Consider the following 20,202-nt stretch of genomic DNA (forward strand, 5'->3'; position numbering starts at 1 on the left):
GTTTCCATACCGAGATCGCTGCGTATCCGCTCGTTCCTCACGCACCACGGCGCGTCGGTGATAGTGCGCAATGCGAGCGATTGCCGCGCACGCATTTTGCGGCGCAGGCTTTCGCACACATACGCATACCACGCCGGCGCGGCGTACGTGAGGAGCGGCCGTAGGTAGATCTTATACAGACTTACCTTTATACGCAGCGGGAGTTCGGATGCTAACACCGGACGAAGTATTGCGTGGGCGGATTTACACTTATTGATTACCTTCTTTACATGGCTGTTAAAGCAAAGCCGGCGATCAATGGTGATGCCCAGGTAGGTGACAGTGTTGGACCAAGGGATTTGCTCACCGGCCAAAGTGAGATGGGTGGAGGGAGTCCTACCGCCGAATACAATCGCCTGTGTCTTTTTAGCGTTCGCGGTAATCCGCCAGCGCTCAAAATACGCAGGTAATTCGTCCAACCAACGCTGCGCCTTCATCACCGCGTTCGATGTCGCCATCGAAGCGGCGATGAAGGCTACATCGTCGGCGTACAATGCGACGATAAGGTTGGTGGGTTGCGCGGGGGAGGGGAAATCGTCTGTGTAGGCAGAGTATAGCGCGGGCGATAAACAGCTGCCCTGCGGGACACCCGCCTGCACAGCGTGGTCTTGTGAAATGGCGGGGGACACGGAAACGTGAAAGGAACGATTCGTGAGGAAGGAGTGCAATATCCTCACGAGCCGCGCGGGGCACTGGGTGGCGGTAAGGATCTTATATATAAGGCCCTCATGCCAGACGCGGTCGAAAGCCTTTTCGATGTCCAACAGCACTGCAACCGCTCTCTCATTCTTGTTCAAAGCGGAGCTAAGGTGGTGCAATACTCTTGTCACCTGGAGGGTGGTACTATGGGCCTCGCGAAAGCCGAATTGCTCAGCGCGAGGCGACACGTACGGGCGCAGCATCGGCAACAGCAATGACTCGAATACTTTGGAGACTGTGCTCAACAGAGTAATGGGTCGATAGCTGCTCGGTAAGGAGGCATTCTTTCCAGGTTTGGGGATCATTATTACGCGTCCGGTCTTCCACACTGAAGGGAAGTGACCGGAGCGCAATATACCGTTAAACAGCCGCGATAGAGCCGCGACTGTTTTACGGGGGAGGTGGCGGAGGGATTCATTCGTCACGCCGTCCGCGCCGGGCGCTTTGCGCAACTTTGTACGCGAAATCGCACGGCGGACGGCGGACGGGGACGTGAAGAATGCTTCCTCAGCGAGTGGCATCGGTGAATTTAGAAAACTCGTTAGGTATTCGTTCACTGCCGTTGCGTGGGCGGCGTTCGACGGCGTCAGGGGGTTCGGCTGAAAAACTTGCGCCAGGTGTTCGGCAAACAAGTCAGCGCGACCCTGAGGGCTATATACATAAGTACCTGCGGAGTCGGTGAGTGGGCGCGCGGGGGCGGTTGAGGATTTGAACCTGCGACAGAGTTGATGAAGCGACGGCCAGTCCTCGGCGGCCTGTTCGAGCGACCGGTGCCAGCCCTCGCTTTTGTGCTCCTCAAGCGCCGTGCTAACCTGTTCACGCAACCGAACAAGTTGCCGCTTGAGGGTCGGGCAGCGCGTTCGCTGCCATTGCCGTCGCAGAGATCGCTTCCTCTGGATAAGGTTTTTGAGGTAACCGGGAAGGGGGGGGAGACGGGAGGTGGACGGTTTGTGTGTCGTGGCTCGGACGAGGGCGGTTTGTAGTGTGTTTTGCAAGTCATTCGCAAACATCTCCACGTCCGCAGCGCTTGTGACCGCGCGTGCGGGGGTGGAGCGCTCAAGCGTGCTTGCAAATAGCTTCCAATTCACACATCGGAGGGAGCGGGATGGGGCGATTGCCGGACTGTCTGCAGCGAACTCGGCCAATACCGGCAGATGGTCTGAGTCGAGATCGTCTGCAATAACAGTTTGCGTTATCGACTGACGGACCACATTGTGGATCGAAAAGTCGATAATATCCGCGCGAAAGGAGTCTTGATTGGGATAGTGGGTGGGTTCAGGAGGGCCCTCTATTACAATATTGTTATAATCAATAAGGTTATAGAGGGCTCTGCCGTTGCAGCAGTTGGAGTGAGACAGCCAGTGCGCATGCTTGCTATTCCAGTCACCCGCGGCGAAGGTCGGCACGCCCGAGGCGAAAAGTCGTTTCACCTCGTTCGTGTCAACAGTCCCCGCAGGCGGTCTGTATATAGCATACACACGCAGTCTGCCAAGAGCTGGAAGTTCCACTTCAACGCCGAGCGCGGAAAATGATTGGGATGTGAAAGCGGGGAGTGGGGTGTGAGGGATAGATTTACGGATAAGGATCGCAAGCCCGCGGTATCGCACGCCAGTAGGCGACACCTCGTCCTTGCGATAGACTACGTACCCGGACGCGCTTAGCTTTGATGAGGGCCCCAAATGCGTCTCATTCAGCAGCGCCGCGTCGATATTTTGCTCACGCATTAGGTGGCGGAGCAAAGGCTTCTTGTGGGTCGGCACGATGCTGCGGGCGTTCCAGTAGAGCAGCCTGAGCGCTACTGTTGTAGAAGGCTGAGGAGACCCCGCATTACTATGGGTATGGGGTCTGCTCCCTCCTCTAAGGCGTTCAGGACGCTCTGGAGTACTAGCGACGCCGCTCGGATCACCGCTCGTTTCGCGGGATCGGCAGGCGCCGCTAGGGGGGGCTGTGGTGCCGACGATGATGCGGTCGGCTGCGTTCGGCGATGTTCGGGAGCCGAAGTTGCACTCGGCTCCGTTCGGGGGCGCTCGGCTATCGTCGTTGTTGTGCGGTATGCCGGCGGAATGTGCGCGGGCGGGCCGGCTTGGGGCGCTGTGGCGGCGTCGCTCTGAGGGGGCTGCGAGCGGGATTTTTTCCCGCGTCCTCGTCGCTTACGTTTAGCGGGGGCGGCGGAGGCGGGATTCGCCGCCGCCATGAGGCCGCTGGTGTGCGCTTCTCCGCGCGGCACCGGCTGGATAGGTGCGGGCGGCGCTACTGGCGCGCTGGGTCGAGCGGCCGGCGCGGTGCGCGGCTGCTGTGCGTGGGTGGTGGTGGTGGTGGTGCGCGCGATGGGGCCCGCCTTTTTGTTGCGGGCCTCGCGCCGCAGCACCGGGCAAGAGGAGTGGTTGGCGGGGTGTGGTCCCGCGCAATTTGCGCAGATAGCGGGGGCGTCTCTTGGCCGCGGGCAGTCCGCGGTCGCGTGGCTTTCGCCGCAACGCACACAGGCAAGCGGCCTGTGGCAATTGTGCGACGAGTGCCGGAAGCCCTGGCACCTGTGGCATTGCGCGGGGCCCCGCTTGGAGCGCCACGCCTCTATGGTGACGCCGGGCATGTACAGCAGCTCTTTGACTGCATATATGCCCGGCGTGAGGTTCTCGGTCTTTCTTAGTATGACCAAGAATATGCATCCGGGGCGCCCTTTCCGGGCGCGGATGGGCCGCGCGAACTCGGGGTCATATCCCCGGTCGCGCAGCGCGGTCATGAGCTCCTCGGGCGTGGTGTTGACGGGAAGGCCACGGACGGCGACCTTCACACTGCGCTCCGATTCAGGGGAGTAGGAGAACCAGGATATCTCAACTCCCTCCTCCTGAATGCGGCGCAGGTACCTGTCCACCGCCCGGTATTCCACCTCGTCCTGAGGCGAGAAGCGCACGCCGGTCCCGTAGGCGCGCGCGCTTACCTGTCGCCCCAGCGAGGCGGTGATGTTGCGTAGGTGAGTCGCCCAATTTGGGAGCGACTCAACCACGATAGGCGGGTAGCGGGGTGTTTTCGGCGCGCCGCTAGGTGGCGCCGTTGTAGCAGCGGTGGATGCGGGGGCGGCAGCGCAGCACGCGGTCCGTGCGCTGTTTGGCTCAAATATGTGATTTTTCAAACCAGATTGTCCATCAACCACTTATCTTACAAACATATGAATTACTAATAATTTTAGGAAATTTTATTGTCTATATAGTTAGTTAAGAGTTTTTTTTCAATTAATACAGTATTTGTGTATACCATCAAGATAACTGAGCCGATGATTACTTGATTTCACTTTTAGTGTCAATTTCGAAGCTAAAAATATCTGAAATAGCTGACAGATCTAACACACATTTTTTTTTAACTAACTGGAAAAATCCTTATTAAAATAGTTAGTTAAAAGATTTTTTTATTTTGGACTCCTAACTTACGAAATTAAAATCCGAACAATGTGAATTTTTTTTGAAATTATAGTCGACAAAATGATTATTTTCACCAAGATATTTGACTTAGTTGAATATAATTTATACATATTGCAATAAAAGAACGTCTTACTTATAAGATAAAATTTAAAAAATCAACTAAGGTACCTCTATTATTTTTCTACAATTTTTTTTAAAGTACTATAAAACACTGCGCGCGACCCGATTAAAATCAGTCGGCAGCGAGCCTTTTCAGAGAGAGGACATGTTGCTCGGCGCTCTCCTGTGGACCTATGCTGTCCATAGTAAAAGGATAGCGCAAGCCGCGATCTATCGTAATAGATCGCGGAGATTTTGACTTGCGTTAAATTGAATAAGCCCTCTTAACAGTTTATCAGTAGTTACTGAGATCAGCGCGTACAAACAACAAACAAACTCTTCAGCTTTATAATATTATTATTAAGTATAGACATGGCTCTAGTAGGTACCTATAATGAAAAGATTTGTCATAATTAGTCTAATTATAAATACCTACCTTAGATTACAAAATAAAAGACAGATGGAGCGTTGCCGAACTAAACCGAATAATTTATCGTCATTTTCAATAAAGCTATGTGTGCTGTCATTTCACCGCTGCACTATACGTACACGGTGCTTCTGTGTGCGTGTAATGTTGCCAGATATTGAAAAATTTCCCAAATTTTTCCCCGACTACGGAAAAAAGAGGGTTATGTTTTTCGAGTTTATGTATGTATGTATAATATTTATTTGACACGCCCTGCAGTATAAACCGTTGGACCGATTTTGAGTGGTGAGGTTTCATTGCAATGATCTGAATTATTATGTTAGTGGCGGTAGTGACGTAGGCTACATACATCAATGAGAAGTCAAGTTTTAATTTTTATTTAAATTCTTTTATTACATAAGGTACCTGCCTAAGTACTAAAGTTATATATGGACAAAATAATTGTATTCAATTTTTTATTAAATAAATTACATAAAAAAAGTTTCAATATTAACTATAATAATTATATTATTTTTTATTTTTCATAATATATGAATACGAATAGCGGTAGTTTTTAGTCGAGAATACGGGACATTTTATTTTCATCCATCATGGAGTTCACATAAATTAAATCGCTAGCGAAAACGACTATGACGTTTTTAAGCTTTATAAAAGTAACAAAATAATGTATTATGCTTATTAAAATAATCTAATAATTATCATGAACCTTTAGTGCACTTTACAAATAATCACATTCACGATCGAAAAATCCAACAGCATTACCCTGAAGATCTTTTAACCATTTTACCGTTTTACCAATAAAAATGGCAAATTCATTTTCAAAATACTGGCAACATACGTTGAAGTTTTGTATTCCTTCATATCTGTAAAATTATTATTCGTATTAAAGAAATAAATCAGCCAAATAATCTACAGAAAACCTGTGAAACGATGTTTTATCTTTTTTTTGTTTTCGGGAACAAATTTTACAGCGTTTCATTATCACAAGACGGCATTTTTTTACTAAAATTGCAAACCGTTTTTGACGTATTGCATGACACTATATGCGCTATAGCACTGGTACAGCGACGTATTTGTTTTTGATTTCGTATTTTCTTTGACAAGGGCGACGGGCGGTTGTCATGCTCCATCTGTACTTTATTTTGTAATCTAAGATACCTACTTACTGCTTTAATGACAGTCATTTTCAAATCACGTCATCATCATAAAGTAGGTATATCGAGACTAATATAAAGTCGAAGGGCTTCTTTGTTTGTTTGAACGAGCTGATCTCAGGAATGATGACACTGTTGGTGTCAACTGTCACCATCATAAAGATATTAATAGTTAAAGGAGAAATTAGGTAAGTACCTACCCATTTTTTTATACATATGTTCTAAAAAACACATTCGAACGTCACAGTTCTGAAACCACAATAATTAATCAAACACGTTATACGCAGTAAAAAATTATTTCATTTCATCAAATTGGGTCCAAATAAAAAGTACAACTAAAAATAATCATTTAGTTTATATTTAACATAACATAAGCACACGTAAAGAACAATATATTACATGTACTCACACATTCGCCGCGCATTTCGCGAGCACTGAACCCATGACCCAAAAAAACATGCTCCTATCTCCCCTCTCTGTCGCACTCGTGCGTTTCGCCAGCCTTCTCTCTCTAATACGGGAATAATCTCTGCGTAGATCGGATTAACGTGTTCATTGTTAGAATTTATTCGATCGTAAAGTTTTATAAAATGTTTAGTTTGATTCGTGATGAAATAGACGCGTTCGTCTGCTCAAATATATGTATATCTATGCGTTGAAAATATTCATGTTTACGTTTTCAGAGAAATTGTAAAGAATTCATTGTTGATTTTTGTTCTATTTTCAAATCGTCTAGGTATTTTGATTTTAAATCAGACGGTTACGTGGGCTTTTGAATCACCTAAATGAGTGACTTTGACCTGTTCATACAAATTGTCCATTTACAAACACAAAAATTTATAACAACATAATATACATTATACAAGCATAATCACAATATACCTAACCACAGATATAACAGCTATCATTGATCATACACGTGGATAAATATTTAAACCCGTTTACCTACTTACGTAACATGTAATAAATAATAATACCACCTCTGTTCATTGAGAGGAGATCAGGTTGTTCAAATAGGTAATAAAAAACCAAAGGAATAAAAAATTCGTGTAATAATAATTTGAACGAAACCGGGCGGTACAAAAATGTGCTGTCAAATCTGACTTATCATTATTAAAATAGGCTTTTCAGTTGCCATGGACATACGGGCGTAGCGTACAATTGTGTTCGATATAAAAAAAGTACGACAAAAAGGTCCGAATCCTTGAGATTTATCTCGAAGGGAAAAAGCAAAAAATCGAAGTCACGTCGCGACTCGATACAAAGTATTCGCTTCATTGGCCCGAAGATAAATTGATAGCTAAATGCGAATATTATATCTGACAAGTTGAGGAAATGATTAATACCAGTAGCATACATAATGTGCAATAAATGATCGTAATTCGAACGATACGCGAACTGTGTAGGTAGGTTTTCTTCTTGTTTTTATCTTTTGTTGTGAACGATGTTTTATAAATCATTTGTTTGTTTGAACTTTGAAGGATTACCAACGTTGTTTATACTTTTTAAGATTTCATTTCTTTAAGTAAACATTATTATTCGTGTGTTATCTTTAGGAAATGAACAATATGGTTTGACAATTCAAATGTTATTAGAATTATGTTAGCTCAAAATAATCGAATAGGCCACAACAGAGGCGAATCTTTTTTTATGGGAGCTAAGTAGGTAACTATTACCAAAAAAATAATAATACTACAAAAACAAAACTCTACGCTGTTGATGTTCTGTCACATTTTGAAGCATTTTAATTAAAGACAATGACGTAATTATAGTAACTGGCTATGACGTTGTTTGGTCGTTGGAGATGCCAAAGGAGAATGCCCATGAAAGTATGGACCACAGTATAGTGTTGCATCAATGCCAGAGTGGTTTTGGAGGGTTCTTCGATATTCAAAAGATTTTTACCAATTGATTTTTTGTGATAAAAACAGGGGTTTTCAAGATATTGAGAAAAATGTGAATTAACCTCAAAACTTAAATAAACCCGATTTAGTTAGGTTTATGTGTGATTTAGGTAGTATTTTATCGTCTGAAGGTTATTTTTCGTTTAACATATTTAATCTATACGTAGAGCTTACGCTTTCAGACAAAGTCTATCTGTTCATCGGCTAGTGTAGGTAGGCACCAGAAATCTTTCGGGACGGATTTCAAGAAAACCTAAATATATTATATTTAAAAAATACCAATAGAGTTTTTATTCGGCTTACATATTGTTGTTGTTGTTTGATTCATTTTTTCACTACATATTCGAAGAAAGAAATAAATAAGAAATAACTGGTTACTATATGCTATGTCATAATAATATTTTTTTATATATACCTATTTATATTATTTTACTTCACTATATATGTTAAAACAACCTACAGTGTGACAATACCTTACAGAGTGATTTTATGTTAATTGATTTTTTTGTAATTCAATGAAAACAATAATCGATATTAATACATGCTATTTACCATAATGTCATAATAGTTACCGCTTGGTTACCGTGGTAACCGGTAATGGATACTAAATCTATGGTAACGGATGTAAACAATTACATGTCTTATTAGATTTTACAGAACATTCCCTGATCAAAATATATTTTCCGATAGTAAGAAGGCCTCTAAATTGCCGAGATTTTTTTTAATAGTATTTTTATCTAGATGCATGAGAAAAACCTGTAAGTACCAAAAATGTAAACGGTAATGGACACTAAATCTATCATAATGGATTTAAACAATTACATGTCTTATTAGATTTTACAAAACATTCCCTGTTCAAAATATATTTTCTGATGGTCAGAAGGCCTCTAAATTGAAGAGATTTTTTTAATAGTATTGTTGTCTTGATGCATGAGAAAAACCAGTACCAAAAATGGGCATTCTCCTTTCATATCAATTCGCGAAGTGGTGCATATAAATTGAAAATTTCGATCATTTTCACACTCATCTAGATGGAAACGATTTAAATAAATTAATTGATATTTCAGTCATATAATATGTCAGGTACTGATAAAAATAAAATGGTTTTCATATGTCTAATCTATACTTATTAATATTATAAAGCTGAAGAGTTTGTTTGTTTGAACGCGCTTATCTCGGGAACTACTGATCCGATTTGAAAAATTATTTCGGTGTTAGATAGCCCATTTATCGAGGAAGGCTATAGGCCTTCATCATCACGCTAAGACCAACAGGAGTGGAGGAATGCGGGTAAAACCACGGGGAACAGCTAGTAATAAATAGTCATACATCATCATGCTTCACAATTGGTTGAAAAATGTCTCGCTAAGATTGGTTCGTAGCAATATAAAGATGGACGAAATAAAATATCCAAATAATAAATCAGCTGGAGGTCGTGTTGGGGTTCTGCCAGCTCTGCCGTGGCCCGTGATGTATTGGGTTCCGCACAAAATTGACTGAAAAAAAATTACAATTGATCCTGTTTTGGACGTATTGGTGAAGTTCTTTGGTTCAGGGATAATATGTAGGAAATTGTTGCTTCAGAATGGAAGGCGGCGTAAGTATTTTGTGATTTTGGCATTTGATGTAGGTAATGCTTTATATTAATTAATGTGGTTAAGTTCGTATAATATATAGGTAAGTAACAAAAAAATAAACGGACTTTTAAAGATGTCGAATTATTAGGTAAAATAGGATATACAATTACACAAAATAATTATTTGACCGAATAAGCTATCTACGAGTAAATACAGAAGCTTAAGTACATGCTAATAAGCAGAAATTCTAGTTTATGATAAGTAATTTTTTCAAGGAAAAAAATATCCCAGATGTGGCCAAAGCTTAATCAAAAGGCAGCGAAATCACGAAGCCGGCAAATCGATAAGAACGTGTCGGCAAAAAGCTGAGTCGTTCTTAACATTTTGGTTTGCTTCATAAAAAATTCGTAGTTCGACAGAAATCGACTTCCAATCGGATTTACACCTTAACTCAATATTATAAGGGTTATAATCCTTTGTGCATAGTACAGGAGTTACCTGTGTTTTTTGAACACAAAAGGGATTTTCTATGAACAGGTGGTCAATTACAACGTAAAGCTATTGTATTCGTCTAACTTATAAGACTTAACGTAGCTTAAGATGATTACAGGTTCCGGTTAAGTTACCGTAACTTTATAAGCGATTTTTTTTGTTGAAGGGTTGAATTTGTTTAAAATTTCAATATATTTTTTTGACAAGTGGGAGGGTTCGGGCTTTCTAATTTAAACCCTTTGCATTTACTTATTAATAAGAAAGCGTAAGGATTTTGAAAATTTGGCTGGGGATAATCTCCACAAATTGTACTTATTAATAAGCCTTTTTTAATTGAAATAAAAGACATAATCTTTACTAAGTACATAGGTAAGTATATGAGTATGAGTATTAAAAATAGTTTTAATAACATTGTAAACATAAATTGAGGCATCTATTCTCTTATAGAACAGTAGTATGGTAAACCTACCGGCTACCAGTATTTTTTTAATCATAAATAAGTCTTAGTACATGATATTAAATAATGTGAGCTAGTCAACCGCAACGGCTAAAATTTATTGCATTTTCTTCAAAATATAAGAATTTAAAATATCAACGTGCAATGTGGTGTGACAGGGCGATTAGTTACAGTATTTTTTGCAAACTCCGCCAAGTCGATATAATATAGCGTGACACTTGCCCAGTGTAACTGCATCTTTAAAAATTTACTGCTAGTAAAGGTGCGTTTACACACAAAAAATCCATACTAATATGTATTATAAATGCGAAAGTCTGTCTGTCTGTTACTCAATCACGCCTAAACTACTGAACCAATTTGCATGAAATTTGGTACGGAGATATTTTGATACCCGAGAAAGGACATAGGCTACCTTTTATTGCGAAATATGTACCACGGGCGAAGCCGGGGCGGACCATTAGTATTATATTATTATTAATTCAAATCATGATTTATAGGAATAAAAACTGTTAGCAAAAACACTTGGGAAACCAGTTATTATCATCCGAGGGAAAAAGATAGGTAAGTATGTAAATTTAAATCTACTTTCAGAACAGTAATTAGGATAAGTCGTAACGAAAAAAAGAAATTTTAATAATTCTTTTGTATTTATATTGTTATTAGGCACAAGGTACCTACAGTTTATTAAAATTGTATATCTTCATTATATTATAATAATATCTAGGTGATTTACAGATATGCCCCACCCTTACTCTGTAACCGCAGATCAATTAAACAGCTTGTGTCACTCGGCTCCGCTTACACTAGCGCGGGCCAACATTATTTTAGCTTCAAACTTCTAGAACGAGATTTATTTCCAAGATAGATACCTATATATCATTTAACGTGAATATAAAGTGTTAAAAATCTAGGTTCAGATAACTGAAAATTTTAAATTAATCGATATCAGATTTAAGTGCAATTTTTGAAATGAAACTGCTTTATCGGGGTTGGAAAAAAATTTTGTGTAACATTTTTTATTTTTTTCGTTACGCGTGACTTTTTTCTGTTACGCGCCATCTTTTTCTTATCCCTACTACGCGTGATTCAACGTATTTCTGTAAAGTTGCATTCATAGGTATAGTAAATTATTTTTTGAAAAAATAAGGTCATAAAGAAGTTTCACTTCTAACGTGTGTAGGTACACTAGTACACACTACACGCACACATTTTTTTTCTTAAATGTTCATTGAAATAAGAAAGAGTGAAACTTTTAAAGAACCCATCTTGGTTAATATACAGAAGTTAGAGGCTGCTATAAATGCTATAAGCTATAATGTAAAATGTTACCTATATGTTCTTCTCTATGGTCCATGGTAGGTACCATGGGGCATGGACCATAGAGAAGGTACCAAACTAATTAAATTTTTCCACAGCATAAATATTCAACGGGGCTGAAGTGACGTAATATTAAATAATTCATCATCCACAATAATTATCACTTATTGCACAGAAATTAAATCCATTTACAGTACTCCAAAATTAATAATGCGCATGCAGATCTTCGCTAATAGGCATGACGAAAGATTTTGAAATCCTCTTCCATAATGTGTGTATACGTTTACTATACAAGAAAAACCCTATATTTCAGTAATATACTTAAATTTTACGAAGATAAAAGCCATTTTTCAAAAAATATTTATCAACTGTGCCAAAACAGCTCTGAGGTGTCATGGCGTAAGCGTGACGTCACTCTTTAGTAAATACGTAATTATTTGTATGCATTGCGAAGAAAATTAAAGAAATATTTATTTAATATGTGTTATAGAAACGAATTTCAAAGTTTATAAGTGGTGTGCAGTATTGCAGTGTGAATCCACATTAAAATAATACTCAAAAATGTGTTAGTAATTATTTTAAGCGAGAAAATAATAAGAAATGATTGTATAAAGTTGGCGCGGAGAACCCCGAAACCACGTATTCGTGAATTCGCAATTATATTTCTGTTCAGAGTCGATAAAGCATACGTGAAACAATAGAAAATAAATAAAAATGCGTATTCTCAACATATTCATAACAACAAAATACATCTGACGTGAGTTGTTTACTTAAGCGTGACGTCACGCGTGTTTTAGTCAAAATGGCCAACTGCAGAATTTCAATGTTTTATTTTATTGATAATCTCATTAATCTTAGTGTTTTTAAGATTTTTAAGTCACTATATTGAATTTATTTAATATACATTTTCTCTTAAAAACACTAATACGATCATTTATGGATACTGTCGTCATGCCTATTATCGTATTTCCAGAAACACCCGAATTACCCCGAATCATTGAATCGTAAGTGCCCTAAACAATGCACTTGCATCTTGCACCTTGTTGGGAAGAAATAGGAGTCAATTCAGAGTCATACACAACTGAAAACAATTCGGGCGATAGGTGACGGTAGCCTGTCAGTCCAAAAAATCAAAAATCCGTCAGTCGTCTTTATTTATTGGTGGTGACCGCACGTATTATCTCTGTATGGAATTGTATAGAGCTGCTGTTACATACCCTTCTTAGTTTTGTTTCAAAGTTGAATTTTCCGGTAAAATGATTATGTATTTGCACAGGTAGCAGATAGCAGTGGGGAAAGTGAAAATTAATAAGAGCATAATGAACGTTCTGATCATTCTACGATATCAGAAATAGAGATAATCCCTGATTCTGTAAATCCTTTGGACTGAGATTTTAATGATTAGATTTCACAATTTAAATGTAAACCAGTTTTTGAAAATCATTTTTTAAATATAAACTTTGCCTTATTTTAACCTTCCATACATCCATCATTACGCCAGCTTCAGAAAGACACTTTAATAGTTCTTTGTATACGTAGTATATTATTATTAGTCTGTGGTTCTACGTATAGAATTTTCCAAGTAAATCCACACAACAAATATATATATTCGCAATCGTGTGGCTTATCCTCGCAATTAACTTACATTGAATTATCGAAACAAATTTCGCTACTTATCTCTTTTACCATAAAATCACAACAAAACTCATAATTCTAATAAACTATGCATGAAGAAAATACATTTAACCACTCTATATACATATCATCTTCGGAGGCTCGCGGAATATGCCAGTTGCCGAACAGTGACGAATTTTTCTATGCGCATTATTAGTTTGGGAGTACTGTATTTTATATTACGGCTCTAGAGTAGGTAGGTATACTTACACGTTATCTATGTTGTACGTGTACACAGCACACGTTATCTATGTTTTATCTTTAATCTATATAAATCACAATAATATTATGTATGAAACGTTTCTGAATATATTGTGTGCAATGTGCTTGAACTACTATTCAATTCTAAACAAACTACCTACATATTATGTAATTCAATTCTATTGCATTCCAATAATATTATAAAAACTCAAACGACTTAAGAAGCCATAGGTAATAACCACAGATCACAGAAAAGGGTAATAACGTGTGCTATCTATATTTATTTCAAAATTAATTTATTAACATAGTGATGTACCTTTATCTACAAAATGTCAATCTCCTTGTTATGTAAAGCAGGTAACCGCACAAAAAACGACGGCATCGAATTTCGGTTTCGTTACAACAAAAAAATAATTTACATTAGCCTAGCGACAAGCGAAAAAAACAGAATGACGACAGTGGTTATGAGAATTCTGAGAAATTGTTGCCAATTATCGGAATTCGAGCCAAAGTCACGGTTAGGCGAGCAGTGTTGCCAACGTGCTCTGATGTGTCATGTGTACTAATGAGCGACTAAATAAATATGACATCATGCTTTACTTTATTAGATTTAACTTAATATCTCATATAAAAATTAGTAAAGGACATTTTTAACACAAATTTGGCAAAGGGTTCGATTATTAAGGAAGTGCATGGTTAATTTACTTCAGTGTAGTTTTTATGCGTTACATTTAAAAAATCGTTTTATGATCATGTTTGGGTAAATTAATAAAATTGTTAAATAGTCTTAACCCATTGAGCACCGAGCGGCCCAATCGGACCACGACACAATAGATTTTCTATTGTGTCTGTGATTCCGGGGGCTGAGTTTTTAAAAGAAAAACCTCTAAATTGATTATAAAAAATTTACTTTATTTAAGCAACCACTTTACTTTGATCCCGATTATCTTAGGATATATAGATAAATTCCCTAATTAGGTTAAAATTTAAAAAAGCAGCAATACTGACTCGGCGACGCTCTGTCTGCTGCCATGCCGCTGTCGAGCGAGATGCCATCATCAATCACCCTGCGAGCGACAAGGACGAAGCAAGCGCGGCCGGCTCTAAACAAATTCTCCGTCTCTCTCCAACGCTACACGATGGAAAAGGACGGTGAAGGTCGCAACGTCCTTCAAACCCTGCCATTTTAAAATAGTAATAAGTGTGTTAAATGTAAGAGTCATTTCTCATTATTATGGTAATGGGTGAGATCACAGTTACGAATAACTAATTGAATTAGTTATTGTGCAAATGTCGGAACATAAACTTTTTATAGACTCTTTTTCCATTACATTATGAAGTCTGTTTGTGAAAAAATTTATGAGGTTTTAAATTATGTAGTCTATGTACTGAGTAGCTTGTTTGTTGTTTTAATTAAATATCGCGTGGGAGAACAAGGAGACTAGTAATGCTAGTAACTGGGACCACTAAAACTACCTATTATTATGTGCTGGGACTATTAAAATTTAATGACAGCGGGCTGGATATAATATCTATTTATTGTACTTATTATAACATGTGATATTATCTACATTGAAAGCTAAAAATTCTTGATCGTATTTTAGAACAAACAATCCTGCTAATATCCTACCTAGGTACTAATATTATAAAATACCTATGCGAAAGTTTATGAGGATGGATGGATAGATGGATGGATGTTTGTTACTCTTTCACACAAATACTACTGAACCGATTACCATGAAATTTGGTATGTAGGTAGCTGAAGATCTAGAATAATATGATATGTACCTAGGCAGAAATTTAGTGTGCCGTATAACAATAAAACATACACTTCACACCATAGCTTCACACTTCATTTGTCGACTTCGTACACACAAAGTCAGTCATCAGTAAAATAAACATATTTAACACTAGCTTTTTGATTTTTACTATAGATTTAGACTATAGATTAAATACCTATAAATACCTACACACATGTAAATGATATTTGATAGTTTCTGAGACAATCACGCAAAATGGAGTCACGAGCGTCTTATTACATTATTCTCTGGTTAATTATAACGCAACGCATGCTTTTATTTTTTGTGCATAAATGTAATAGTTCGGCATGATCGAGCATTATGTCCGTCTGTCACGCAGTCGGTAGTTTTTATGTGTTTTTTATCGCGTTGTGTTTGGTTGGGTCACCTTGCTTGTCATCGAGCTGTTGATTATTTAATAATAATTCTTTATTTTTAGGACATTTGCCAAATGCTGAGGTTTTGATATGATGGCCAGAAGTCAAATACAGAAGTTGACGGTCACTTCAAAAGATTTTTCTGATGTGTTCTAGTAACAGTGATGATTTGTAAAAGTTGTTATTTAAAAAAAACGGTACATAGGTAGATGTCGTATACCAAAAGAATAAATATTAAACATAATATTATAAATGTATGTAGTTACTACATTTACATGGTGATTTATTCATGTTCTTATGGCGATGATAATTACAGCCACAATTACAGCTTATATCTTCATAACATTACAGTACTCCAAAATTAATAATGTGCATGCAAATCTTCGCTAATTGTCGTATTTCCAAAATGTATTTCATTTGACTAAACAAATTTTACTAAATTATGCATGAAGAAAATGCATTTAAACACTCTATATACATATCGTCTTCGGACGCTCCGGGAATATGACAATTACCGAACTGTGACGAAGATTTCTATGTGCATTATCAATTTTGGAGTACTGTACGACTCTATTCGAGGAAATATTTACTTTTAAGAATTATATATTCTAAGATATACAAAAAACTGATATGGGTACAATTAGCGCTTTTTTTCGTAATTTTTTTTTTTCATAATAACACATCACCATATTTTACTGATAGCACTCAAGCACAGTATTACCACTACCACATTAGGAAATAATATTCTAATACTGTGACTCAAGCTCAAGAGTCTTAAATTAAAATGTGGTACATGACGTTGGTAAATGGTAATATTGATTATTGACACTCTTTTTTGAAGTGAAACTTCTATAGGCGCGTTGAGAGTAAAATTTCAAGTTCGCATCATGGCAATACCGTCACGTCATGGAGTGGCAACGATTTTTATATGAATCTTGCTAAAGAAGTTTCACTTCTGTCACGCTGGGCGCACGCTGTTTTTTAATACAGATTATAATAATTTAGTCCTAGACATAACAAAACTTTAACAATTCTATTTTTTAACATTTTATGAAGTAGCATTGTGATAGTAAAATATGATTCAGGAAAACAATTGAATGCATTCGTAAGATTTATATTTGTCTAAACTTGAGGCCAAGATATTTTATCATTGCGTTTATTTTTATCTCGCGGCATTTGCTCAAGTATTCTTCTAGAAATGTTGTGGATCGAAAAAAGGTGTTCTTTCATATAGATAAAATATATATATAACTGATTTTTGTTGAAAAGCATTTAAATTATTGTTCTAAGCAAATTTCATAATTAAACTAAAAATTCATTTTTGTAACTAATTGAATTGAAATACCTAGTAATTCGAGTTTAGATTTAGATCCCTGAAGTGGTCAATAATAATTATAAATTTTCCAAATCGAATAATTCTAACATAGATTTCATATCCATGTTAAAATTATAATATACTAGTGGTCCGCCCCGGCTTCGCCCGTGGTACCTACATGTTTAAACTATCCTATCTCTCAAGTTGGATCGAACTGACATGGTGTGCGAATTTTATTAAAATCGGTTAAGTGGTTTGGGAGTCCATTGAGGACAAACATTGTGACACGAGATTTATATATATTAAGAAGATAAAGAGGTGTTTGGAAGTTATTTTGTTAGGAATAAGTAACGAAACCACTGCATCTTTTTTGAGAACGCTTGAACAGATTAATATTTTCCGGTAGCTTCGTACTGGAGTCGGTGTTGAAGCCTGGAAGTTACATGATTAATAAGTACCTAACGTAAGGAATTCATATTTTTTCCTGGACGAAGTCGGGGCTAATTACTAGTTAGATTATGTACAGCTTAAAGGATTGATCATGTTTGTACACATTGCCTTGCAGATATCCTCATAGTAACGAGAGAGGAAGCGATATTGCAGTAATTACCGTTTCGGCCTTTCGTGCAGTGTCACTCCCATGGTCAGATGTATAGATGCGACCACTGTTTTTGTTTATATACCTTTTTAACTTTAGAAAACGTATTTGTAGTGCATTTCTAAGCAGTTTTTCATTGGCCAATATCATCGTTTAGGATATTATGGTTGGTACCACTTATTCTAAAAAATTTACTGGTACCATTTGTTCTGAAAAAAATTACTAATAGTTGTATAAGGTCCAATAGCATAAAGGGTTTCATGGACAAGTACGTGATATACCTTACATGATCAGTACAATAATAATTAGTTACATTAATAGCATCAATTTAATTCCATTCGAAAGCTATATTAGCTATTGACAAGTATGGCTTTCACTCCGGAGTAGCTACAATCTGACTACCATTTCTGGAAACTGGATCTCTTATTTCCCTCATCCTACTAACCTGTAACCTCCAATCCCTCCCAAGTATTGAAATTGGCCACAAATCTGTCTCTTTTCGTCATATTACAGCTGAATTTGTAACAAACTCAAACATTTATTTATTCAATTAGACTTCTTTTAGAAGCACTTTCGAATCGTCAATACATATTTTTAGAATTACCACCGATTCGGAAAGCAGTATCTATGGAGAAGAACCGGCAAGAAACTCCACATTTTTCACAGTCCTTCAGCATAAACAATTTCCGTTCACAGCACATAATATATTTCCCTAATCTCCATTCACGACACATTATTGCCCATGTGAGGGGACATAATCGCTAAATGCCGCCATTTATACACGAAATTCATTCACTACAACCGAGAAGCGTGAACGCCGATAACGCCAAGGTTAAACTGATAAGCCTAAATGACCTAGACCTTGCTGAATGCTAATTAAAGCCTGTAAGTTGTAACTAGGTAAGTATTATTGGGATTATCTCTGGTATAAGTGGATATTAGAATGTTCTTTGGCCAATACTGATGGTTAGCCTGTAGTGTATGTAATCTTGAAGTAACTCGCTATGACGTTGGTGGATAGAGCAAGCAAGCTTTGGACGATGTGGACGTGGCTTTGCCGTGGACAAGTTGCAAAAGTCTGCTGCTTGTAAGCACCCGCCTAATGTATAGAAATTGAGTAGAAGTGATAGTTTTACCTCGATCTAACAAAACTTTGTGAGGGTTAATAGAAAATCACCTTTGAAAAGTAGAAATAATATCTTCATTATCATTAGTAATTTCCTATTTATTGATGAAGATACCGTTTAACAATACTTCTTAATGTTAAGTAGTTTACATTACATTCTCGCAATTTGAACAATTTATTCAAAATTGAAAATCATATCCCAACTACGGAACCCTCACCGCGTGATCCGGCGTGCACCTCGCCGCTTACATCGCAAATAGCCCAGTTCCCGGGAAATGGAATAAATCGATACAAACGGATTGGAAATTTTCATAACTTATTTATCATACGTGTTTTGAAGTTGATAGCGATGCATCGAGTGGCCGGGTTGCAGCGGGGTGGGGGGTGCCCGGGTAGCTGCTCAGTCGGCCGGGAGCTGCCAGTGACGTGACTCGCATTATCTAACGTGACACATAAATAGCGTGACACCGCGTGTATACAATAAAATCTACGTGACATCGGTCGGTGCGTGACAGCTCGCCGCGGTCGCTATAGTAACGGGACAGCCCGCTCGAAGCGGGATGCACCTTTAGGGCGATATTATAACGTGACAGTAAAGTGTGACACACATCTTGCGTGACAAAAAAGTGTTCGACTATACACATCTTGCGAGACAAACTGGACCGATTTGCGGCGTGTAAGTGGTGAGGGAATAAGAGCGAGTTTTGCGTGACGTAAGGCTACGCATTCAACACGTAGCCGAGGCGAGCTGAGCGGGCCGTGCAATGTGACAATTTAAAGTGCGTGTTTCGCGTGACATCCCACTTCAGAGCCACTAACTTTGCTTGGCAACTGGTTATGCATGCGCTACTAATGCCTCAATTGGTCACAGCGCTTTAGTAACCATTTCTGTAAATTATTCATTGGAGAATTTGCAGCGAGACTCGTAAATGTAAGACACAAGGACGGAATTTGCTTGGCACGTTGAGATCAGCATTCAACACGTGGTTTGGTCGCCACCGCTTGTGGAACCGCTCTGCTTTGCTTGTACAATGGTGAACACAAGTTGCGCCGTGTTTCAATGCAACTCTTCATCCCATAGACACAAGGGCTTGAGATTTCATCAGTTCCCGCGCGATGAAAGGTCAACATTCAACCTGTTTCATTCAAATTATATATAGTTATACATGTTTTTATGATAATTAAATCGGGATAGTATACTAAGAAGGGACCAATAGAACTAATAGAAGAAATGCCACCATCAATCGCTTTTCTGCAATGATTTAATATTAATAAAAATTATCCTGAATGCAGTTGATAATTAAAATAGGTTCTATTTTTTTTTTATACTAAGTACCACACTTTAAAAATAAAAATAAACTCTTCAATTATTTGTCTACTTGCTTCTGCATTAACGAAAGAGGTAATCGTTATGGTGGGAGGTCCTCCGCATTCATCCTGTTTAGGACATTAAATCACCCCACACTTAATTATAATAATTAAAATTAAATGCCCTGCTTAACTTCTGCCCTTCTGACAACTTGCCCTGTTT

General features: G+C 38.6%; 1 protein-coding gene across 2 annotated transcripts in view; it reads left to right on the forward strand.

Annotated features, from left to right (window-relative positions):
• LOC123697670 (THAP domain-containing protein 11-like) overlaps nucleotides 1–20,202 on the forward strand; it is a 75,918-nt gene that overhangs the window by 55,192 nt on the left and 524 nt on the right. The window contains exon 1 of one of the 2 annotated variants that reach the window (XM_045644179.1): nucleotides 19,064–19,794. The exons of the other annotated variant lie outside the window; for it this stretch is intronic. Coding sequence (XP_045500135.1) covers nucleotides 19,703–19,794 — 92 coding nt within the window. The 5' untranslated portion in view covers nucleotides 19,064–19,702. Of the gene's footprint in view, nucleotides 1–19,063; nucleotides 19,795–20,202 lie in introns of those variants that run through there. 2 annotated transcript variants of the gene reach the window in all.

Source organism: Colias croceus, chromosome 15 (assembly GCF_905220415.1).
Source record: "Colias croceus chromosome 15, ilColCroc2.1".
Taxonomy (NCBI): Eukaryota; Metazoa; Arthropoda; class Insecta; order Lepidoptera; family Pieridae; genus Colias; species Colias croceus.